The following is a 25,518-nucleotide window of genomic DNA, read 5'->3' as shown; positions in this document are numbered from 1 at the left end:
GAAGCAAGCCCGTCTTGATGACACCTCTGGCATTTCATTCCTCTTCGACTCCAACAGTCATCAGCCATCTCTCCATGTGGGAAGATAGCTATGGTAGCTGATCATCACTCAATCTTCTTTTCCTATTTCATATACATGAGCACTACCTTCTGATGCTGATTTTTCATAGAAAGATTTTTTAATTGTGTTTTTATTTTTGAAAAGGACTGGGTTTAGATTTCATTTCATCTCGTTTGTTTTTGTGTGTCTGATGTTTGATACATAAGAATAAAGACAATATTTAAGTCAGAGCTTGGGAAACTAACACTGCTAAATTAGATTTGCTTTAAGCTAAACTATCCTAAGAATAAGCTGACAACGATATTGAATTTAGCATTTCAACTAAAAAGTTTCCTACTTACATTGGACGTCATTTCCAAGGTTGGAGTTGGAAGCCGAGGTTGAGGTATTGGGTTTCTTTGAAGGAAGCGAGGGGGTTTCTTTGCTTCAAGAACTTTATTCTTCTTATCCAATAGTGCCTGAAATAATGCCAATTAATATAATCTCTTATTTTTTTAACAAAAATTTGCATAAATTTAAGGAGTAAAAGTGCAGTTTTTTACATGAACGTATTACATAATGGTGAAATCTAGGCTTTTAGCATACCCATCACCTGAATAATGTATATTGTACCCTATATTTTCCTTCATTACCAGATCTAGGTCACAGATATAAATATTAATTGGAATATTAATATTCTCTATGGTGATGCTAGGTCAGCTTGAGAAACACTAACAAGAATGTGTGTATCTCCCAAGAGGTGCTACAATATTCCTAAAAATATGTTAACCGACCAGCCTGACGACCAACATAGAGAAACCCCATCTCTACTAAAAATACAAAATTAGCCAGGCATGGTGGTGCATGCCCGTAATCCCAGCTACTCGGGAGGCTGAGGCAGAAGAATCACCTGAACCTGGGAGGCAGAAGTTGCAGCGAGCTGAGATCGCGCCATTGCACTCCAGCCTGGGCAACAAAAGCAAAACTCCATCTCAAAAAACAAAAAAAAAGTTAACCACTGACTAAACATGGTTATATTCTTGGTGTATTCATCAAATGATGAGTAGATAAATAAAATGTGGTATATTCACACAATGGAATGTTACACAATCATAAAAAAAGAATGAAGTACTGAGATGTGTTAAAACCTGGATGAACCTTAAAAATACTATGCTAAGTGAAAGAAGCCAGATGCAAAAGGCTATATACTGCATGACTCCATGTATATGAAATTTCCAGAATAGGCAAATCCACAAAAAGAAAGTAGAATAGGACGGGCGCGGTAGCTCACGCCTGCAATCCCATTTTGGGAGGCCGAGGAGGGCAGATCACGAGGTCAGGAGATCGAGAACATCCTGGCTAACACGGTGAAACCCTGTCTCTACTAAAAATACAAAAAAAAATTAGCCAGGCGTGGTGGTGGGCGCCTGTGGTCCCAGCTACTCGGGAGGCTGAGGCAGGAGAATGGCGTCAACCTGGGAGGCAGAGCTTGCAGTGAGTGGAGATCGCACCACTGCCCTCCAGCCTGGCGAACAGAGCGAGATTCCATCTCAAAAAAAAAAAAAAGAAAGAAAGAAAACAATAGAAAGAAAGTAGAATAGTGGTTGCCAGGGGCTGAGGGGAAGGGGGAATTGGAAGTGAGCACTATTAGGCATGGGGTTTGTTTTGGGGATAACAAAAATATTCTGGAATTAGATAGTGGTGATGGTTGCACAGATTTGTAAATATGCTAAAAACTACTGAATTATATATTTTTAAAGGGTGATTTTATTGTGTGCGAATTACATTTCCCCCACTCCCCAAAATAAAGGGGCAAACAAAAACTGAAGGAATTCATGGCCAGCAGACATTCCCTGCAAGAAATGATAAAAAAAAAAAAAGTTCTTCAGGCAGGATAAAAATGTTATAGATCAAAAACTTAGATCGATATAAGTATAAGAAGAGCAGAAGAGAAGGAATAAATAAAAAATACTGTTGTTCTTATTTTTATCTAAAAGATAACTGTTAGCTAAGCAATAAAAGTAAAAATGTATAGGCTGATTATAGCACTTGGACGAGTGAAATGAATGACAGGAATATCACAGGGAAGGGAAGAAGGAGTTGGGAATAATCTGCTCTAAGGTGCCTGCTCTACCCATGAAGTGGCATAGTGTGATTTGAAGATGTACTTTTATTATTTTACATGTATAATCACATACTGGTCCACAAAGCAAGCCTCATGCAATTTCAAAGGATAGGTATCACACAGACTATGACCTCTGATCACAATGCAATTGAGTTAGAGGTTAATGAGAAAATGAGTTAAAATTCCTGCATATTTGGAAATTTTAAAACACACTACTAAATGCTCACAGATTAAAAAATCATAATGGGTTTTTTGATATTAGAAATTAAGAATGACAAATACTACATATCAAAACTAATGAAATGTACCAAAAGTCAGTATTTTGAAGGAAATGTTTAACCTAAAATACTTATATAAAACAGATGAATGCCTGAAACTGATGAGCTACATGTGCAATTTAAGGAAAGACCTGTGAAACAAACCCTAAAAAAGTAGAAAGAAATATAAAATAAATATAGGAGTATAAATTCATGTGATTAAAAAATATAATACAGAAAATCAACAAAATCAAAAGTTCATTGCTTGGAAACACAAATACTAAGAAAATAAGCAAGCCTTCAGTAAACTTGATTAAGGAAAAGAGTTAAGGCATAAATAAACAATATTATAAATGAAAAAAGTAGACATGAATAAGATAAAACAAACATTTAAAAGATTATAAAACAATACTATCAACAATCATATGCCAAAAAAATGGAAAAGGTAGGTGAAATGGAATTTATAAAAAATATAATTTACCAAAAATAATGCAGAAGAGTTCTATAAGTTGTAAAGAAATTGCAGTAGTGGTTAAAATTTTTCCTATGAAGAAAACATTTGTCCCAGATAATTTTATATGCATATTCTACCAAACTGAAGGAACAAATCATCCCAATCTTATTTAAACTCTTCTCAAAAAAGAAAAAGGAAGGAATATTCCCAAGTTCATTTCAGGAGACCTGCGTAATTATAACACCAGCCCCATACATAGTCAAAAAGAGAAAGAAAAACAAGGTCATTTCACTCATGAATGTAGAAGCAAAATCCTAATCAACATTTGAGTAAATCAAATCCAACAAGGTATTGAAAATAAGCTGTATGCTCTGACCAAGGCAGGTTCATCCCAGGTATGCAAGGATAGATTAATATTTGTAAACAATTATAAATGTTACTACAATAATTAAAAAAAGAACATATACAAAAATTGTGTGATAGAGATAAATATTTGATAAAATTCAACATAAACACATGATTAAAGGCTTTAGTAAATTAAGAAGAGAAGGGAACTTCCATAACCTAATAAAAAGAATCTATAAAAAATCTTAACAGAAAGTGAGAGAATGATGAACACAGCATTCAGGATGGGTGAAAGGAGATGGGGGCGTGGATGAGGTGGGAAAGAACCACCTCGATATACATAAATTACTGTTAAGGTCCTGTTTTGAGGATAGGTTCCCATCAATTTTTATTAACTACTAAAATCAACTGAACAAACAAGCATGCATGGGCCAGTGATGAGAATGTATCATAAAACAGTGGGCCTCGAGGTGTGGTTCCCGGACCAGCAGCAGCAGCATCACCGGGAAACTTATAAAAAAGGCAAATGCTCCAGCCCCAGCTCAGACCTACTGAATCAGAAACTTTGGGGATGGGGCCCAGTTGCATGTGTCTTAACAAGTCCTCCATGGGATTCCGATGCACAGGAAAGAATGAGCACCACCAGCATAAACCACAGATTCTGTACACCTATTGTTCAGCTACCGAAAGGGAAAGCCCAGCTGGTGGATGATGTTCTGTGGGTTTTGGTGAAGGCTTTAACTAGAGCCTTTAGAGCTTTAACTAGATGAGAAAGGAGTTGAACATGACTCTTTTTCTTCATATGCCCTAATCACATGAACACAAAAGGGAGAAAATCAGGCCTATTACAGCTATTAACACCAACAATAGAAACTTGCTACACCTTAGTATAGCGTCAAATTTTATATAGAGATCCAAGTGGAAAACGCTTTCAGAAAGTAATATCACTTCTGCAAATGGGGAAAAAAATCTCCAAGAAGTCTCCTGAAGTGTGAAATGAGGGGAAATACACATTGGTTCAGCACAGCATGGGCAACCTCAGAAAAGTGCAGAGCAGAGAATGTAGGTCTATGTTTGACCCACTGGACATTGCTGCAATTTTTGGAGTGTAGCATTTATTTGCAAAAATCACACTAGAAGCATTTTGTCCTCCCGATAATGATTATACCTTATGAATCTCTGCCAACTCATAATCCAACCTTGCTGCCCTCTTCAGAAAACCAGCTTTGGTGGTAACGACTTTAGGTTTTGGAGCTCTGATTCGGGGTTGTGTCACAAAATCTGGGAGACATGACTCAAGTTCCACTAATCCTATGGGAAGGAAGTACATGTTTTTAGTATCCAGTGCTTACATTTATTATTCTTAAGGTATATTGTTAACTTTTGTAGCTGTTTGCCAAGCAGTTTCATTAGAATTGTTGAGAGGGTGTATCTTATATAATAGAATGAAGTGTCCCTGACATGTAATAGCACATTTCCATATAATTAACTCATGTTGTCAGTGACTTAGACTGTACAATGAGAAATGCATTCTAAAGTGAAAATATTGCCCTACAAAAAAGTAGCAATTCCACAATAATAATCAACAGAAAATTAATGATTCTATGATATGTGGTGCCATCCTTCTAAAGGAGACGTTCACCAATTTATTACATTTTGCTCTGGAGATGGCCAGTCAGAGCTACAAGTTCAGCAGTGTAACCAGCAACTCATGATCTTGGCCATGTGATACTTCAATTTGTCAGTGAAATTAAATAACTAAATAAGCCTCTTTTGAACTTCATAAGAGGTATAGCCCTCTCCATGAACTTATCACCTGGTTCTTCATCCTCTTGCCCACTAGTTTTTTGACATTACTTTATAAAAGGTTGATCTCATTATACATATTTCTTGTTGGCTTCATAAACCTGGCATAAAACTTTTCTCAATTTCATTGTTAAATAACTTTGATTATTAGTGACATTAAACATTTTTTAACATTTACTAGCTAATTGAATTTGGTCCTTGCTGAACTGTTCTATAGTGTGTCCATTTATTTATTTGGGTCTTAGTAGTTTTTATTGGTTTGTATGAACTCACATTAATAATGTTAAACCTGCTCATCAGTGTTCATTGCAAATATTTTTATTGCTTAGCTTTTAATCAAAATTTCTACATTTTATATATTTAATCATATTTCTGAGACAACCTTCTTATAGTGGATTTCTAATTATGTAAATTGCTTACCTTCATAGGTGTTGAGATAGTAGTTTTTTACTACAAAGTCCTCTGAGTTGTTGTCTGGGAAACACCCAAGACGAGACAGAGGTCCATAGACCTGTGATGCATAATCAGAATAATCCTTGATGATATTTCTTCTCTCCAACTTCCCTTCTATATTCTTTCTCTTTCCTACAAGTTTTCTGATTGCTGAAATAAAACATACCTCCATGACTATCTCTAAAATATTGTTCTGAATTATACAAATGCAGAAGAGTAAGCCAATGCTAGTGTCAGTCACAGAGAAGCTATTGAAACGAATGAATTTCATGATGACTCACGACAGCTAGAATGTAACGTTAAAAACAAAGGTCTGCCATCTGTGTGGTTCAGACTGTCATGAGACAGGCAGGAGTGACAGAAGCAGAATCAGCTAGTGTCCTCAATTGGTACTCATCAAAAATCTTTTATAACTGCATTTCAAGCTCCAGGCCAAGAAGAGGTATTCAGTAAAAGTTTGTTAAATGAATGAAACTCAAAACAACTGGAAAATACGTGTTCAGTGGGGAACTAGGGAATTATTCTCCCCTACAAGAATAATCAAAAGCAAAGACTACAGGTTCATCTTGGTTAACACCAAAATAAACCAAAGACTGTCTCAGCTTACAGCTTTCTGAATTGTTTGGCAGTCAGAGGGAAAGGCTCAACTGTGCACATCAGGAGTATACTCATCTAAAGAGTCATGCTTGCCACCTCCTGTGCTCCTTTTCTCTCAAATCCCATCACAGACCCAAGCCCTTTTGGCGGCTCTGCATTGCGCGTTTTCAACGGGGGGTAAAAATCTTATACAAGATCATGACGTCATGCTGCAAGAGGGGGCCTGTGTGCCACTGCTGTCTTGGGGATATTGTTTATGTTTGATTCTCAGCACTTCTGGGTGTGACTTGGGTTTTAGAATTAAGTAAAAATGACTTAAATTTTATTATTCGCCTACAAAAATTAGTCAGATCTATCATTAGTTATGCCAAGTACTGAAAAAAATGTTGATTGTATCTTAATAAATATCTAGCAGTTAAGTGCTCTTTTCTCAAAAAGAAAAATTTTAAATTTAAGTTCACTAAACATAATTTTAAGCAATAATTTGTTTTTGTGATTGTTTTGTTTTTGTTGGAAAAATAAGTTTTGAATGATTTTTTAAAATGTGATTATATTGTGAATGAGTACATATATAAATACTCTGCACATGTAATTGATACTATTTATTTATTTATTTTGAGACAAGGTCTCTGTCACCCAGGCTGGAGTGCAGTGCTGCTATCATAACTCACTGTAGCCTTGAGCTCCTGGGCTCAAGCCATCCTCCCACCTCAGCCTCCAAGTAGCTATGACTACAGATGTGTAACATTACATCAGGCTAAGTTTTTAAAAAAAATTTGTAGAGATGGGGTCTCACTATGTTGCTCAGGCTGGTCTTGAACTTCTAGCCTTAAGCAATCCTCCCACCTCAGCCTCCCAAAGTGCTGGGATTACAGGCATGAGCTACCTCTCTTGGCCTTAAATTTTTCAAATATAAATTTAACTTGAATCTTTAATTCAGTCATTCTTAATCTTGCACTGAATAAAAATAATAAACCATATACTTCCTCTTTTCATGTATAAAGTACAGATATACATATAGTACATAAACATATATATGTTATATCTGCGGTATTAAAATTTCTTGTAGCAAGGTGATTAGGAAAAAGGATGTCTAAAATGTCTCCTTTAAGGGCAAAATGAAGAAAGGGTAAGAAACAGGGCTCTTTATCCAGGCCTGTGGACCATTAATATGGGGAACCCAACACCTATCCCACCACCCACACACACACACACACACACACACACACACACACATTATCTCAGTAACTCGACTACCTGTTAGGACACCATCACTTGATTTTCTTAGTAAGGGAATTTCCTCCATTCTTCTACCTTTAAGAAATAACTCATCTCTTAGCTCTTACCTATGTGATTCCCAGGACCAAAACAGAATTATATCATAGTTAAGTCAGGTTTGGTCAAAGATCCAAAGCAAAGCCCACTTTTCCACTGTCTTCATTGTTCATACTACACCATTACTTGATACATGTGTGCGCTGAATTTTTGCCATTTTTGCCTCTTTTGCCTCCTGCAGTTTAGACCACCGGGCATTCAAGTGCTTCATATTCACTTCATTCTGATTCTCTTCACGCTTCCTCAACAGCTCTTTTAGAACTTCCAGGCGAATCTCCTGCAGTCTTCAAGTAAATTACAAAACATAAAGAAGCATATGGCATCTCAAACAGAGGGCAAGGGAACAGCTGCCACAGACAGGCTCTTCTCTGTGGGCTGGTATCATATTCACGTATTGTCAAAAGACCACTCTGGCAAAAGTATGACAGATGAATTGAGGGCGTGGGGGAGGCAACTCAATACAGACTCTCTATATAATAGGAATATATATGGGTGTAGTTCTCAAGGATGAAGAAGAGTATGCCACGCAGATGGGGTAAAAGAAGGGCTCTCTAGGCAGATGGGCCTAAAGGAACAGTAAGAGGTTTGTGCACAGTGCCAGATCAAGTGGTATTCCTGGAGGGTTACATAATAGGGGGAGTGAAGAGGAAATGCGGTTCTGGCATGCTATCCTAAGGAGTGAGGTGAAAATGCAGTTCCTGGCATATAATAGGTACTCAGGTACTCAACAAATCTTTGTTTCCTTTTCCCCTACCTTCAACTTGTTCTCCTTGGGCTACCTTGCTCATGTGCATCCAACAATGCACAGATGACTTTGTTATCTGTACCTCCAGCTTAGATATTTCTTTTTTCTTTCTTTCTTTCTTTTTTGTTTTTTTTGAGACAGAGTCTTGCTCTGTTGCCCAGGCTGGAGTGCAGTAGCCTGATCTAAGCTCACTGCAGCCTCTGCCTCCTGGGTTCAAGCGGTTTTCATGCCTCAGCCTCCCGAGTAGCTGGGACTACAGGCACCCACCACCACACCTGGCTAATTTTTGTAGTTTTAGTAGAGATGGAGTTTCACTACATTGGCCAGGCTGGTCTCGAACCCCTGGCCTCAAGTGATCCCACCTTGGCCTCCCAAAGTGCTGGGATTACAGGCGTGAGCCACCACATCCAGCCCAGCTCAGATATTTCTGAACCAGAATTTCCATCTATTTGAATCTCCAGTTGCCGCTTGACAATTAAAAAAACAAAACAAAACCCTACTCATTTGTTTCCCCAGAAGTCTGTCCCTCTTACACCTTCTTCCCGCTGCTAAGGATCTCTCCTCGGAAATGCTTCTTGTATTCCCTAGCTCATGTCTGGTCATCTTACTCCTAACGTGGACCCCTAGCTGCTAGTCTGTCCTCCTTCCAATCTTTGCTCCACCCAGCTGTCAAGGTTTTCCTTCCTAAAACAGATTTGAACATACATTTTACTCCCGCTTAGAAATTCATACCTGAATTTATTCACTTACTCATTTGTCAAATATTTATTAAGTGCCCACCATATGCCAGGCAGGAACAATGATGTACAAGATAAAACACCTTCTATCAACAAGCACTGTTCTGGTGGAATAGGCATAAGAACTGACATTTCCCGCACAAGGAGATACATACCAGGCTAGAAGAGTGAAAACTCTTCATGGAAGAAGAAAGGATACGGCAGGGGGAAAAGAGGGAACAGGTGCGGAAGCCTTCCTTAGAGGAGCTGTTAACTCAGGATTGGGATTTGCCACATTGACAAAGGAAAAGCAGGGCCTCAGCAGGGGAAGCTGAATGTTCAACTCAAAAGGACTGGAGGAACAGCAAGATGTCACACTGGCAGGGTTTCTCAGAGTGAATGCACTTGAGAGGGGCGAGAGTGTAGTGACAAATGAGTATAGAGAGGTAGGCATTTTTAAAACTAAGCCACACACCCCAGTCACCTTTCTCTCTAGAGTTAGAAATGCTAGGTTCAATTTTCCATGTCACCACTGACCTCAATCTCTTCAATGGTAAAGTGGAGATAATAATAGCACCCTCTTCATGAAGTTGCTGTGAGCATTAAGTGAGTTAATGTATACACAAAGTGCTCTAACAATAGTCTCAAATTTAAGAGTGCAGCATAATCTGGAGGGCAGGTTCTGATACAGATTGCTGGGCCCCAAACCCTGATTCAGTAGGTCCTGGGAGGGGGCCTGATCACCTGCATTGCTACCAAGTTCCAAGGTAATGTTGATGCTGCCGGTCTGTGGACCACACTTTGAGGTCTATATGCTTAGAACATCATCTGGCACATAGTAAGCCCTCTATAAGTGTTCCATGCTCTATAGATATCTTCTTCTTCATCTGATATCATTGACAGAACTCCTTATAGTCCACTCATCATCATCATCATCATATTATTATTATTATTGGCTGAGCTCCTTACTGTTCACTTATCATCTGATATTGACAGAGCTCCTTATAGTCCACTAATCATCATCATCATCATCATCATCATCATCATCATCATTATCATCATCAATCTGATATTATTGACAGAGCTCCTTATAGTTCACTAATCATCATCATCATCATCATCATCACTATCATCATCAATCTGATATTATTGACAGAGCTCCTTATAGTTCACTAATCATCATCATCATCATCATCATTATCATCATCAATCTGATATTATTGACAGAGCTCCTTATAATTCACTAATCATCATCATCATCATCATCATCATCAATCTGATATTATTGACAGAGCTCCTTATAGTTCACTAATCATCATCATCATCATCATCATCATCATCATTATCATCATCAATCTGATATTATTGACAGAGCTCCTTATAGTTCACTAATCATCATCATCATCATCACTATCATCATCAATCTGATATTATTGACAGAGCTCCTTATAGTTCACTAATCATCATCATCATCATCATCATTATCATCATCAATCTGATATTATTGACAGAGCTCCTTATAGTTCACTAATCATCATCATCATCATCATCAATCTGGTATTATTGACAGAGCTCCTTATAGTTCACTAATCATCATCATCATCATCATCATCATCATCATCATCATCATCATTATCATCATCAATCTGATATTATTGACAGAGCTCCTTATAGTTCACTGGGGCAGGAAGGGGCAGGAAGATGGGCAAGGAGATGGTGCAAAAAATCTCAGACCAACACCTCTCAAGTATTGTTCTGCCTGATAGCTTCTGATATTATTGTCTGATGTTACCATCTGCCTGATGGCTTCTTACCTACCCTTGAAAACCCAGCTCAGAAGCTACCTCCTCTTAGTAGTTTTCTTTCTCAAATCGCCCACCTTAAATAGAACTAACTGTTCTTTCACCTGGGTTCCACCAAGCACTTTTTGTATAGAACAGCACATCACCTGATAGACACAGCCTGAGAGGGGTTGGTCTAAGATCTTTTGTCCCATCCTTGTCCACCTTCCCTGCTCCCCATGCCCCAGTGGACCATAAAGAGCTCTGTCAGGAAGAGCAGTTTCCTATTCATCCCTATTTTCCCAACTCACAGCACAGAGTCTAGCACGTAAAAGGGACTCAAAATACATGTATTAAAATTGCCCTCAGTTTAACAAATGTACTTGCTTTCTCAAGTGATGCCTTCGCTCTGGCCAGATACATTTTTAACAGTTTTAATGCCTTTTGAAAAGATATATATCTTTCCAAAGTACAATAATAAATTTAAATTTCTGCCAACAGGATTGGGTATTTGACACCTACTTTGCCCAAACACTATGTTTTTATTAAATTGCAAGCTTTTATCAAAACATCACAAAGCCTAGATTCAGGCTTAATCTGAAGGTGTTGAAAAAATTTAACATATTCCAAATTTAGCACCAAGCTGAGACTCTAACTCTCTGGGTCCCTCTCTTGTGTGTAAGGGTCCTTGGTAGCATTGCTATGAGCAATAAAGTGCGTCAGCACAGCCTAGCACAAAGGACAAACTCAGCAAACGCCCTTCCTTTGTTCTTGCTAGAGAGTTATAATTTTTTGGTTCTCATAATCTCTTATCATTTCCACATATCAGCAACAACTCCATTACTGAAAATATATCAGTTAAAATAATTGAAAACCCAACCACAAGTACCTCAGCATATTGTTATTTATGTATATTGTTATATACTCATCTCTTAATGGAAGAATTCCATAATTTGTCTTTTAACTAGGAAATGCCCCATCAGCTCTAGCTAGAACGCAAGGCATCCTGACTGTGCACCCAGTGTCTTGGGTCGGGGTTGGGGGTAGGTAAGAGCTAGGACTAGTGTCAAGGCTGTTTGAAGGGGTATGAAGAAAGCCCAGGCACTGGGACAGTGGCACTGGGAATAAACATGAAGGGACAGTTTCAAAGGTGCTTTGCAGAAATTAGTGGGATTCTGTGACAGTTAAGATAGATACTAAAGAGAAAAGGGAAAAGAAGAATCAGAGATGCCCTTCAGGAGTTGTTCAAACCTGGGTTCCATGCTGAGCTTCTTCAAACACACAGAGGGCATTCTACATTTTTATGTTATTGGAGAGAAAATTATACTGAGCTTCTGGACCACATCAGAAGCATGTGACTGCTCCTGAAAGAACCGGACGCCCAATTTCCTATCTCTATAGGTTAAGGATTGCTTTTCAACCCATACATTTGGGAGAATGCTTTGCAGATATAAAGTATTAACATTATTCCCACCGGTGCAGGAACAGTTGTCTGGGTGATAGAGAACCTACTTTTCAATCTCCTGCTCTCTGAAGGCCCACTCCTTCCTCTCCATTTCATTCATCATCTTCCTCCTCTTCTCAAACTGGGAAGTGTCACTCAGAGCAGGGAGAGTGGCTTCCCAAGCACGCTTCTCGCGGGCTCTTTCTATCATCTCCACCTCAGCTTGTCCTGCTGGCAGACCCCGACCTGCAGGATGAAGCAGCACAGCTTAGGAACAAGTGAGCTGACCCACACACCCCCCAGTATATAATTAACTCCCTGTCAGTTCCTTTCCTCTTCTCCAAATTCAAGGGCCATGACAGGATACATGACATTAGGGAACAGCCTCTAGATGTACCTCAAAGCTTGTGGTATCTGTGCCCCACTGCCTCTTGCTAGTAATTGAGCCATAAGACATTTTAGTTGCATGTAGAATGCTGGAATGCATTTGAAGAATATTAAGTGACTACTGAATAATCACACCTTGGAATGCTCTGTAATAAACAAATTTATATACTGAAAAACAAGGCATTTTCAGAGCCCTGAGGTGGAAAAAATATGGGGTAGGGAATTTGTTGGATAAAAGTGAAAAATATATACTTTTTTCTTCTTTTTTGTGAGTCAAGGTCTCACTCTGTTGCCCAGGCTGGAGTATAGAGGTGTGATTACAGCTCACTGCGGCCTTGACCTCCCGGGCACAAATGATCCCCCAACCTCAGCCTCCCAAGTAGCTGGGACTACTGGCATGTGCCACCACATCTGGCTAATTTATTTTTATTTTTTTGTAGAGACAAGGTTTCACCATGTTGCCCAGGTTGGTCTCAAACTCCTGGTTTCAAGCAATTCTTCCGCCTCAGCCTCCCAAAGTGTTGGGATTACAGGTGTGAGCCACTTGGCCACATACTTTTTAAAAAAATAACAGAAAATGAAGACACTAATCACTAGCTGAGAATTCACCATCTTTCGGTTTTGTCCCCACAGTGAATGTAAAATTTAGGGCTATCTCTTACCTCCAGCTTTGAGCATTCAAAGACACAATACCCGTAGGTCAGGCAGGAGGATGTGGCCACTGGATGTGTCTCCTGACCAGCTCCGAGACACTGGCTGAGACCTAAACCAACGTATGCCTCCCTGGATCAAGTTTTGAGGATGCCAGCACACTTAGGCGCCTAGCACCTCTAAATGTGGCCTTGCAAAAGCAGGTAAAGGAAAGGGAGGCTGGAACAAGTTTCCTGTTTGATCACTGAACCACAATAAGCCAACCTTTGTTTTATTTTCATTTAAAAATATAATTATACAGAAAAATCTAAGGAAATAAGTAATAAGTCATATTTCTACCACGTACAGTAGGGCATGCCTAAGATTTGTGTCTTATTTCAGATCTTTTGTAATGTTTATGCTTTTAAAAAGCAAATAAGTAATATATGAATTCACTATCTCTTGTTTTTAATATTAGGGTATTGTTAGCCAGGCGTGGTGGTGGGTGCCTGTAGTCCCAGCTACTCGGGAGGCTGAGGCAGAAGAATCACTTGAACCCCAGAGGCGGAGGTTGCAGTGAGCCGAGATCATTCCACTGCACTCCAGCCTGGGTGACAGAGTGAGACTCCATCTCAAAAACTAAATAAATAAAAATAAAATAAAATAAAATTAGGATATTATAGAGAAGGCTAAAGTTGTATACTCTGCTTCCTCATTCTGATCACCTTCCCAGAGGCAGTCACAATGATGCATTTAGTGAGGAGTAATACTACCAGCTCATCTTTTTACTTTTATAGATGTATAAAGAGGTAAATAAATCTGTATACAAAATACCATATATATGTATGCGTATACATGTATATATATGTATCTACATATTATTTTGTGGGTCTTGCATGGCATTTTCTTTAGTAATTTTAAAAATAACTATGAAAATCATACCATAAATATGCAGACTTAACAACTGTACATATTTTGTCATATATACTTCACATTTTTTAATAAAAAATTGAAACCTTATAAATAAAGCCGATGTACCTTTTAACTACCACATTGAGCCCCATTCCCTTCTCCCATTTCCCAAAGTAAACACAAAAAGGAATTTGTGTTTTTCTATTCAATCTTAACATTTTATATACAAATTTATGTGTCTATGAATTATAATAATAATAAAACCTAACATTACTTAAGCATTTTTATTATGCCAAGCACTTTTTTTTTTTTTTTTTTTTTTTTTTTTGAGATGAAGTCTTGCTCTTGTCACCCAGGCTGGAGTGCAATGGCGCAATCTCGGCTCACTGCAACCTCTGCCTCCCAGGTTCAAGCGATTCTCCTGTCAGCCACCCTAGTAGCTGGGATTACAGGCACCTGCCACCACGCCCAGCTCATTTTTTTTGTATTTTTAGTAGAGGCAGGGTTTCACCATGTTGGCCAGGGTTTCAAACTCTGACCTCAGGTGATCTGCTCACTTCAGCCTCCCAAAGTGTTGGGATTACAGGCATGAGCCACCACGCCTGGCTATTTAAGCACTTTTATAATGCCAAGCACTTTTCTAATGCATTTAATCTTCAACAAATCCCTATCACATAAACATAATTATGCCTGTTTTACAAATAAAGATACTGAAGGGCTAAAAGGCTAAGTAACTTGCACATGGCAGTCTGAACCTTGTATTTTTGTGCACTATACTATACTTCCTGTCTAGTAAAAGCAAATATGAACCAAAAATGAATTCTATAGAAGCCAGACACAGTACTGATGTTTATTTAATATTTACATACATGGTATTGTACTATAGCTATTCATTCTGCAACTTGCTTTTTTTACTCATCTTTGTTTTGGAAGCCTAGCCGTACTGATATATACAGATCTAGTTTCCTTCTTCCACTGTAAGGCTTTATTACAATTTAAGCTATCTATCTTCTCAAATGACATTTAGATTGCTTTTAATTTTTTGATCATACATAATGTTGCAACAAACATCCTTGTACTGGTCTCATTGTACCATATGTGAGCTTCTCTAGGATTCTTAGAAGTAGAAATGCTAGAGTCTAGCAGCTACATCATAAAATATGATCATTTTTAATTCTGGATATTGCTTAATTTACCCTCAGAAGTATATTTTTGCCCCTGCCTTCTGAGATCCCCTGATGGTTCCTCTCCCATGCTGCATGCTTCACTTCCTCCCACATTGCATCTGCCCAATCTCAGCTGCTTTTTGCAGTCCTTACAAATATTTAGTGGTTCATGAATTACACATATTTTTAGTTTTACTGAAAATGGAGTTTGTGGGAGTATTGTTGTTTTTGCTTTTGTATAATTTCTGGGAAGAGAAGATGAAAAGTGCTAATTTACCCAGGCATAGTTATATTGAGAGTGGGAATCTGGATTAGAACTACTTGAAGGTATAAATTATTTGAGGGAGAAGTCTTATCTATTCAAGCATGAGTTTCCCATTGATAAATATGTTCTCTCTTTTCATCAAATCTCTGTTTATGTGCATAAAGAATAATTTATACTTTTCACCATAACTCCCTTGCACGTTTTTATTAAGTGATTCCCTAGGCACTTTGTTATTCATTGCTATTGTGCATGTAATTTTTTTCAGCCAAGTGCAGTGGCTCACCTGTAATCCCAGCACTTTTGGAGGCCGAGACAGGAGAATTTCTAGGTCCAAGAATTGGAGACCAGCCTGGGCAACATAATGAAACCCCATCTCCACAAAAAAAATATATTTTTTAATTAAGTGTGGCATGGTGGTGTGGACTTGTGGCCCCAGCTACTTGGGAGGATGGGGTGAGAGGATCACTTGAGCCATAGGGTTTGAGGCTTCAGTGAGCTATGATCACATTACTACACTTCAGCCTGGGCAACAGAGTGAGACTCCATCTCTAAAACAAATAAACGAATGTAATTTTTTTCAATTTTTTCTTTTTTTTTTTTTTGGCAGTGTCTTGCTCTGTCACCTAGGCTGGAGTGCAGTGGTGCAATCTTGGCTCACTGAAACCTCCTCCTCCTGGGTTCAAGTGATTCCCCTGCCTCAGCCTCCCGAGTAGCTGGGACTACAGGCATATGCCATCATGCCCAGCTAATTTCTCTGTATTTTTAGTAGAGACGGGGTTTCACCATGTTGGCCAGGCTGGTCTTGAACTCCTGACCTCAGGTAAATAATTTTTCTTTTCTTTTTCTTTCTTTCATCTTCTTCTTCCTTTTTTTTTTTTTTTTTTTTTTAGAGACAGGGTCGCACTCTGTTGCCCAGGTGGGAGTACAGTGGCAAGATCATAGTTCACTGTACACTGTAACCTTGAACCCCTGGGCTCAAGCAGTCCTGCATCAGCTTCTTGAGTAGCTAGGACCACAGGTGTGCACCACCACACTCAGCTAATTTTTCTTTTGTAGAAATGGAGGTCTCACTATGTTGTCCAAGCTGGTCTCAAACTCTTGGCCTCAACCAATCCTCCTGCCTTGGACTCCCAAAGTGCTGGGATTACAGGTGTGAGCCACTACACCTGGCCTCAACAATTTTTCTAATTGGATATTGCTCTCATATAGGAAAGCGACTGATCTATGTTGACTTCTCGTTGAACTCTTCTTTTTAGTTCTGATAATTTATTTGATTTTCTAAGTGAGCACGTGTGCAAATAAGGATAGTTTTGCTGCTTCTTTCTAATCGCCATGCCTCCATTTTTCTCTTATCTTGCTGCACTGACTCAGTGTTCCTCAACCAGGGTGCTATTGCCATAATGGACAGATAATTATTTGTATGAAACTCCCCCAAGCAGTACAGGATGTTTAGTATCCATGCCAGCCTATCAGATATACCCTGTCCCATGAGCTAAATACCAGAAGCACTTCCTATCATTATTACATAGAAGAATGCCACTCATATTCCCAAATGTTCCTGAAAGGAGAGATCATAGCCAGGCTTGATAAACTCTGGGCTAAGATCTTCTCTACGTTGTTAAATAGTAGTGATAATGAGCATTATCAATGTCTTTTTCTTTCAAGGTAAAGCTTCTGAAGTTTCACCTTTAGTATGATGTTTATTACAGGCTGTGGTAGATACTCCTTATTAAGTCTCTAAAGTTTCCTTCTGCTCCCAGTTTATTCAGAGTATATGTCATAAATGAGCATTGCATGCTATAAAATACTTTTTTCTGCATCCAGAGGATTTTTCCTATGTTTTCGGTTAAAATGGTAAATTACAGGAATGGCTTTCTGGTATTGCAACAAACTTGAATTTCTCTGATTAACTCCATTTGGTCATAAGTCACTCTTTTAAAATACAGCAAGATTAGATTGCTAGTATCTTATTTAGAATTTTTTTGCATATTTCTTCATATGTGAGATTGGCCTGTAAGTTTCCTTACTAGTATAGTTGGCCCTTCATTTTCATAGTTCTACATCTGTGGATTTGGCCAACTGCAGGTTGAAAATATTTTTTGAAAAAACTGTGTCTGTTCTGAACATGTACAAACTTTTTTCTTGTCATTATTCCCTAAACAATACAGTATAATAACTATTTATGTAGAATTTACATTGCATTAGGAATTATAAGTAATCTAGAGATTAAATATATGGGAGGATGTGTGTAGGTTATATGCAAATGCTATGCCATTTTACATAAGAGACTTGCGCACCCAAAAATCTTGGTAGGGTTGGAGGGTCCTAAAATCAATGTGCTACCAATACTAACTAATAACTGTACTGTCCTTATTCAGTTTTCAAATTAAGGCTATACTGGTCTCATAAAATGAATAAATTAACTTTTATTCTGTGTTTCCTGAAAGAAGTTGCATAAAAGTTTATTTGTTCCTTAAAGGTGTGGTAAACTTACCTGTAAAACTGTTTAGGCCTGGTGCTCTTAAAAGGATTTTCTTTTTCTTTTTACCAAGTCAATTTCTATACTTACTCTTCTATTCAGGTTTGTGATTTCTTCTTAAAACCAACTTAGTAATTTACATTTTCTTTAAAAATTGTATAATTTATCTAAGTTTTCTTTTTTTTTCTTTTCTTTTCTTTTCTTTTCTTTTCTTGAGACGGAGTCTTGCTCTGTCACCCAGGCTGGAGTGCAGTGGTGTGATCTCGGCTCACTGCAAGCAGCACCTCCCGGGTTCACACCATTCTCCTGCCTCAGCCTCCCGAGTAGCTGGGACTACAGGCGCCCGCCACCACACCTGGCTAATTTTTTTTTTTTTTTTGTATTTTTAGTAGAGACGGGGTTTCACCGTGTTAGCCAGGATGGTCTTGATCTCCTGACCTCGTGATCTGCCCGCCTCAGCCTCCCAAAGTGCTGGGATTACAGGCGTGAGCCACCACACCCGGCCCCCAAGTTTTTTTTTTTTTAATTTATTTATTTGAGATGGAGTCTCACTCTGTCACCCAGGCTGGAGTGCAGTGGCACAATCTTGGCTCACTCACTGCAACCTCAGCCTCCTGAGTACCTGGGATAACAGGCGCCCACCACGTCTGGCTAATTTTTGTATTTTCAGTAGAGACGGAGTTTCACCATGTTGGCCAGGCTGGTCTCAAACTTCTCACCTCAAGTGATCTGCCTGCCTCAGCCTCCCAAAGTGCTGGGACTACAGGTGTGAGCCACCACGCCCAGCCTTTCTAAGTTTTTAAATATAGGGCGAAAGATATTCATAGCACTCTCGTATTTCTTAAGTTGTTTATTCTGTAGTTACTCTGTCCCCCTTTCAATCCCAATACTCTGTTTGCATCTTCTGTTTTCTTTCTTGATGCTTCCTACAAGAGGCTTGGCTGTATTATTAATCTTTATTAGAAAATTACTTATGGCCCTAATGACCATTTCTTTTGCCTTTTAAAAGATCTGTATTATCAACTATTTGTTTCAACTTTATTATTCATTTAACATGTGAAGACTGAATAGGTTTAAAATGTAAAGCACTTGGATCAGTTCTTGACACATCATAAGCACTTAATTTTATCCCCGCAGTGCTTACAGTGTCATCCTTTTTCACTGCCGTTATTTTTCCCTTATCTTTATGTAAACTTTTCATGAATGTATAGCATACATAAACAAAAACAAACATCCCATATAATCAGCACCCAGATCAAGGAATAGAATATTACCAGAACACTAGAATGCCCATGATACCCCCTTCCCAGTCTCTACCTGCCCCAAGGATAGCTACCATTCTCATTCCTAATGCGTTAATTTAGTTTTGATTGGTTTTAAGTTTTATGTAAATGAAATCACAGTGTAGGCGCTCTTCTGTATCTTATTTTGTTCAGCATTATATACGCGATTATATACACATCTACAATCTCCCTTGTAACCACATGTAGTTGTACTTCATTCTCATTATTATATAGAATTCCATTATGTGAATAGACTATATTTTATTCATCCATTCTATGGTTGATGGACATTTGGGTTGTTTTCAGTTTGGAGTTATCATGAATAATGCTGTTGTGAATTTTCTTGTATATGTCTTTTGGTGAACACACCTATGCATTTCCGTTAGTAGAATAATATGCTCATTTTTTTTTTTGATGTATACTTAGGAGTGAAATTGCTGGATTGTAGGTATGAACACATTACATAAATAAATTTACTTAATCCTTACAATATCCTATGAGAGAGATATTGTTCTTATCTATGAAAATGTCTTTATTTCACCTTCACTCCTCAATAATAGTTTGGCTGGTAAAAGAATTCTAGGTTTGCAATCATTTTCCCACAGCACCTTAAAGGCAATACTACAAAATATCCATCTTTTTTTTCCTTTGTAGGTAATCTGAGTTATCTTTCTAATAGTTTTTCTAATAGTTTTTTCACTTTGTCTTTTATTAGGAGGTGTGAGTTTTTAAAGAATCATTTTCTTGGTACTCAGTGGAATTTTTCAGTGTCAAGGCTAATGTCTTTCTTTAGTTCTGGGGAGTTCTCAGCCACTGATTCTTGCATTGCTTCTTTACCATTTTCCCTAGACTCATGTCCTAGCCCCCACAGATCTTCCTTTTCTTTTACCTTGTTCTACCACTGTATGTTGCATTCTGGAATATGTGTCCATTTAATCTGTCATTTCACTAATTTGCTCTTCAGCTCTGTCTATTCTACTATTGAGTTCATTTTATTTCAAACGTTATAGTTTTCCTCCCCCTTGATTCCAACTGGTTCTTTTTCATGACTCCCATTCTTGTTTTGGTGTTGCTAATTCCCCCTCATCCTTTTGAGAATATAGAAAGCACTTCCTAAGTCCTTTTCAGATTGCTCCATTTTCTGTTTACTCAGAAATTTATTCTTCCATTTCCTTTATTTGTTGTGGGTCACTCCTGGTGTCTCTGTTCCTTGTGTGCTTTGGGGTTCTTGGGTGGAGACCAGCCGCAGGTTTCCCTCATAAGCACCCTGGTCAGTAAGCAGCCTTGACCTGCGAGTGGCTACTACCTAAACTCATTCTTTAGAGCCCTGCTCATCACCACAAGGTGAGGAGTCCAAGGCCCCATGCCCACCTGGAGCTATTTCCAGGTGGTCCTGGAAATCCTTCTACAAATGGCCCCGAGCCTGCTTCCAAAGGTTCCATAGGCCTCTTCACAGGATTCAGATTCCTGAGAGCATACTATATGCTGCTGTTTGTTCACCCTTAAGCCCAAGGTGGGGCCAAATGGCAGCTGTTAGTAGGGATGTGTCAACATTGGGAAGAAGAGCTGGGGTAATCACGGGCATGCATGACAGGCCCCTCAGATGTAGAGCAGATCCAGGGTGGGGAGAGAAAAGGGTAGGCCACAGCAGGCTCTCGCCTCACTGCCGCATTACAGTATGGAATCCCAGGAGTCTAAGAATTCCAATTTAAACTTGTCCTTTTAACTTGTTATAAAGATGTTTGTGAAAAAAAACCAACATATTTTACTTAACAGATATTAGCTTGATTTATAATTTTAAAATATCTATACACATGGTAGGTGGGCCTCCCTTAGAGTCCTGGGTCCTACAAATGGTAGGAGTAGGCCTGGCTCATAGAGGCTTTTATTGACACTTTAACCTCAGTTCTGCTATGACAGTGTACCAGATTAGGTTGTTTTTGTTTGTTTTTTGCCTGGTGAAGCATTTCTGAGCCTCTGCCTGGCTCTTGTCCTTCTGCAGTTTAACGCCAAGTCCTTATCACACTAAGAGGTAAAGTCCAAGGCCACAGGCAGGAATGCCTGACTCTGCTCTGTCTATAATCTTTATCGGGCAGGCACCAGGCTTCAGTTGCACCTGTGTGCAGGAGAAGGGCTCTGGCCCCTCCCCTTCAGGCAGGTGACTTGGACCTGGTTCCCTGCCATGCACAGCTCCTACTCACCACCAAAGGTTCCCAGCTACTTCTTTCTTAGGAAAAAGTCTCCATTTCTACATTACGAATATTTTCTTTCTTGCTTTTAAGTGTGTCTATATGTTTATTAATTTTTTCCTGTAATTTTTATGCATTCAGAGCAGAAACGGAAGGTTTCAGCATATTTTTAATTTGCCATCTAGGCCTGAAAGTAGAGCCTCTGCTTTAAAGTACGGGTGTTGGGCCAGGTGTGGTAGCTCAAGCCTGTAATCCCAGCACTTTGGGAGGCTGAGGTGGGCAGATCACGAGGTCAGGAGATCGATACCATCCTGGCTAACACGGTGAAACGCCACCTCTACTAAAAATACAAGAAGAAAATTAGCCAGGCGTGGTGGCACACACCTGTACTCCCAGCTACTCGGGAGGCTGAGGTGGGAGAATCACTTGAACCCAGGAGGCGGAGGTTGCAGTGAGCCAAGATTGCACCACTGCACTCCAGCCTGGGTGACAGAGTGAGACTCCGTCTCAAAAAAAAAAAAAAAAAAAAATTATGGGTGTTGAGAATGCTTAATCTGGATTCATAAAGTGGGCCAGGAAACAAGAATCAAAACTAGAGCCCAGATATGAACATCTTCTTTGTCTGGGACACAGACTTGATCACAGCTATCTGTTACAATGGGGGGAAAAGTAATCTCATTTAAAAATCATTACCATGTACCAACTATCTCTATGTCCTTGGAGGAATTAGTTAACCTCTCTGGTTCTCAGTTTCCCAGCTATTAATACAACTAAGTGAGTTAGATAAGCTAATTTCTAATAATTTCTAAAGGTACTCTCACTTATTAATTTTATAGGTTCACATAATATAGGCCTAGGCCAGATTTTATTACATTCTAAGAGTTAATTTCTGAGCCTGAAAGATATTTAGCATTTCAGAGATAATATCAAGTCATCCAAATCATCTAATAAAGTACATAAGGGAGGTTTGGTAAATTAAGATATTTTGGCAAATTAAGATAATATGACATACTTAGGAATGTGCATTCAGTATTTTACACTCAAAGCTTATGTTTAAAGAAGTATGATTGCTCAATGAAAAGGAAGTGGTTCACTAGGAGAGAGAAATGAGAGGACATAGGTGAGTAGTCAGCAAAGCAACTGCAATATTAAGCTGAAATTCAGCTTCACAGATAGAGTACGATAAAACTACTTACAATAAAAGGATAGTATCTCTATTTGACCAGAAGTATCAGAAAAATTATGAGTCTATGAAGTTGCTGTACTGAGTAAGACACTTTATACAGCAACACTGTAAACCACAATTGCCTGTACATGAGCCCTTTGAACAGCATGCGTGGTTATCAGCACTGTCATCTGCCAATAGTCAGGAGATTTACCAACTCACCCCAAGTAAGCGTAGCCAGGGTCAAGAGCTCAGGGATTGAGTCCTGACATACTACATATTCTGGAGAGTATGGATCTGTTTGAACGTCAGCATCCCGATAATCAGTCTGAGTGCCCACAGTAGACTTTGAAGGGATGGATAGGTGCTTAGTAGAAGTAGGAGGAAAAGTGTATGGTTCTGCCCTAAAAGGGAAAAATCAGTTTAAAAATTGAAACCTGTTATGATCACTTAAAATACTATATAATCAAGTAGAAACAAATCTTCGAAGCTTCGTCAAGTCCATTCCTCCTTTAAATGTTGACAGGTACAAAGTCATGAATCATTATAACCAGGATTATGCGCCCAAATCTTGAGAGAATTGCCTTGTTATTCTCACCTCTGCCAGGAAACTGAGTGGGTCAAAGTACCATGGTTGACCCACAAAGTACCATGGTTGACCCACAAAAGTGCCTATTTATACGTGTGTCACTGGGCAAGGTTGTAGAACAGAGCTATTCTAGAATGCTTACAGCACTTCTGAACCTGTTCAGCATTACTACATTCTCTGGTTTCTTCTTTGTTTCAGTTCGATACCCACTCTCTGTTTCCCTCCAGAAATACGGGAGCAGAGAAAAGAGAAGAGATGGTTTCTGCTGAAAGAAAGAAAGAGAAAAAGGAAGGAAGGGAGGAACGAAGGCAGGCAGGCAGGCAGACAGGCTCTATCTGGATAAATGATTCAATAATTAATGCTGGGATCACTTTGTTATTAACATGTGGGAAAGTTACCTTGTCTCTTGCAGAAAAATTAATTTTAGATCTTTAAAAAAATTAATGTAAAAATGAGACTATAAAAGTACTAACAGGAAACATAAGTCAACATTTGTATCATCTTTGAGTGAAGGTCTTTTTAAGCCTGGCTTAAAAGCCAGAAACTATAAAAGGAGATGATCAATAGAATTGAGGGTAAGTTTCAACTTCCATGCCTCAAAATATCACAAACAAATTTAAAAGGTGAATGGCAAACTTAGAAAAAGGTTTTGGAACATATATGATAAACAGTTTAAATAGCCTTTCTATATAAAAAGCCCTTGTAAATCAATTAGGCAGTTAAATACCCCATGGAAAAATGAGTAAAGGAGAATTCACAAAACAAAAAGTAAAACTTCTAACAAACATATGAGAAGATAATGAAAATAACTAGTAATCAAAGAAAAGTAAAACAGCAAGATACTATTTTATGCTATTTTATCACATAAGCAAAGATTTAAAAGATTGAAAGTACCTAGCATTGATTATGTTGTGAAGAAATAGGCCTTCTCATAAACTGTTGATGGAAATACAAATAGGTACACCTAACTGACAAGTTAAAATACGCTTTGCTCCAGCATTTCTTTTTTTTTTTTTTTTCTTGAGATGGAGTCTTGCTCTGTCGCCCAGGTTAGAGTGCAGTAACGCGATCTTGGCTCACTGCAAGCTCCGCCTCCTGGGTTCAGGCCATTCTCCTGCCTCAGCCTCCCGAGTAGCCGGGACTACAGGTGCCCGCCACCACGCCCGGCTAATTTTTTTTTTTTTTGTATTTTTAGTAGAGACGGGGTTTCACCATGTTAGCCAGGATGGTCCCGATCTCCTGACCTCGTGATCCACCCGTCTCTGCCTCCCAAAGTGCTGGGATTACAGGCGTTAGCCACCGCGCCTGGCTGCTCCAGCGTTTCTACTCCTAGGAATTTATTCTAGGAAATAACTGGACAGGTATTCAAAGATACATATGCAAACATGTTCATAAAGTCTCATTTATAAGAGTGAAAAATTAGAAACTTAAATGATCACATCAATACGAGAATTGTTTAAAAAAATATGAAACAGCCATAATGGAATTTATGCAGCTATTCAAAATAATAATGTAATCTATACTTCTGAGCATTCAAAAATGTCCATGATTCATTGTAAAGTAGAAAAAAATGACACTATTAAATGGTATGTATAGTAGGATTCCATTTTTACATTTTAAAACTGTGTTTTTATGCATACAAAAATACCTAGATGTATATACAATAAAATAATAGTAATTATTTCTAGATAGCAAAATTATACAGATAATTTTTTTCATCTTTATACTTTTCTGAATCTTCTTTTTTAACATGTACATGCATTGCCTCTAGAATAAGAAAAAAACCAATATAGCCACTTTGACTTAAGACTTTTTTTTCCAAGTTGGTGAAAGCATTGATTAAATTATATAAATAACTAAAGATGAAGGCAAAAACAAAGAGATATTTCCATTTTGAAAAACAGAGGCAATGGTAAGAGCTTACGAGCACAGCAAATACATACACCAAAGATTAAAAAAAAAAAAAAAAAAAAAGGGCGAGGTACAGCGGCTTATGCCTGTAATCCCAGCACTTTGGGAGGCCAAGGCAGGCGGATCACGAGGTCAGGAGTTCGAGACCAGCCTGGCCAACATGTGAAACCCTGTCTCTACTAAAGATACAAAAAATTAGCCAGGTGTGGTGGCATGTGCCTGCAATCCCAGCTACTTGGGAGGCTGAGGCAGGAGACACTTGAACCCCAGAGGTGGAGGTTGCAGTGAGCCAAGATCGCGCCACTGCACTCCAGCCTGAGTGATGGAGCAAAACTCCATCTCAAAAAATAAATAAATAAATAAAAATAAAATAAAAATTTTTTACAAAAGCATTTCAAGCCAGTTAGAAAGAAATACCTGTTTGGAAGTTCAACCTGTGCTGGAG

The 25,518-nt window shown here is 38.6% G+C and overlaps 1 protein-coding gene across 5 annotated transcripts in view; it reads right to left on the bottom strand.

Moving 5' to 3' along the window:
• Positions 1 to 25,518, bottom strand: part of CFAP91 (cilia and flagella associated protein 91) — a 71,287-nt gene that overhangs the window by 35,335 nt on the left and 10,434 nt on the right. For all 5 annotated transcript variants that reach the window (XM_054482761.2, XM_054482765.2, XM_054482763.2 and 2 more), the window contains exons 6-11: positions 22,796 to 22,977; positions 12,166 to 12,343; positions 7,538 to 7,695; positions 5,447 to 5,629; positions 4,389 to 4,531; positions 402 to 518 (exon numbers count right to left, since the gene is read on the bottom strand). In XM_054482761.2, the coding sequence (XP_054338736.1) occupies positions 402 to 518; positions 4,389 to 4,531; positions 5,447 to 5,629; positions 7,538 to 7,695; positions 12,166 to 12,343; positions 22,796 to 22,977 (961 nt within the window). The remainder of the gene's footprint in view (positions 1 to 401; positions 519 to 4,388; positions 4,532 to 5,446; positions 5,630 to 7,537; positions 7,696 to 12,165; positions 12,344 to 22,795; positions 22,978 to 25,518) is intronic.

This window comes from Pongo pygmaeus, chromosome 2, assembly GCF_028885625.2.
Source record: "Pongo pygmaeus isolate AG05252 chromosome 2, NHGRI_mPonPyg2-v2.0_pri, whole genome shotgun sequence".
Classification (NCBI taxonomy): Eukaryota; Metazoa; Chordata; class Mammalia; order Primates; family Hominidae; genus Pongo; species Pongo pygmaeus.
This window is presented reverse-complemented; position numbering and strand designations above follow the sequence as displayed.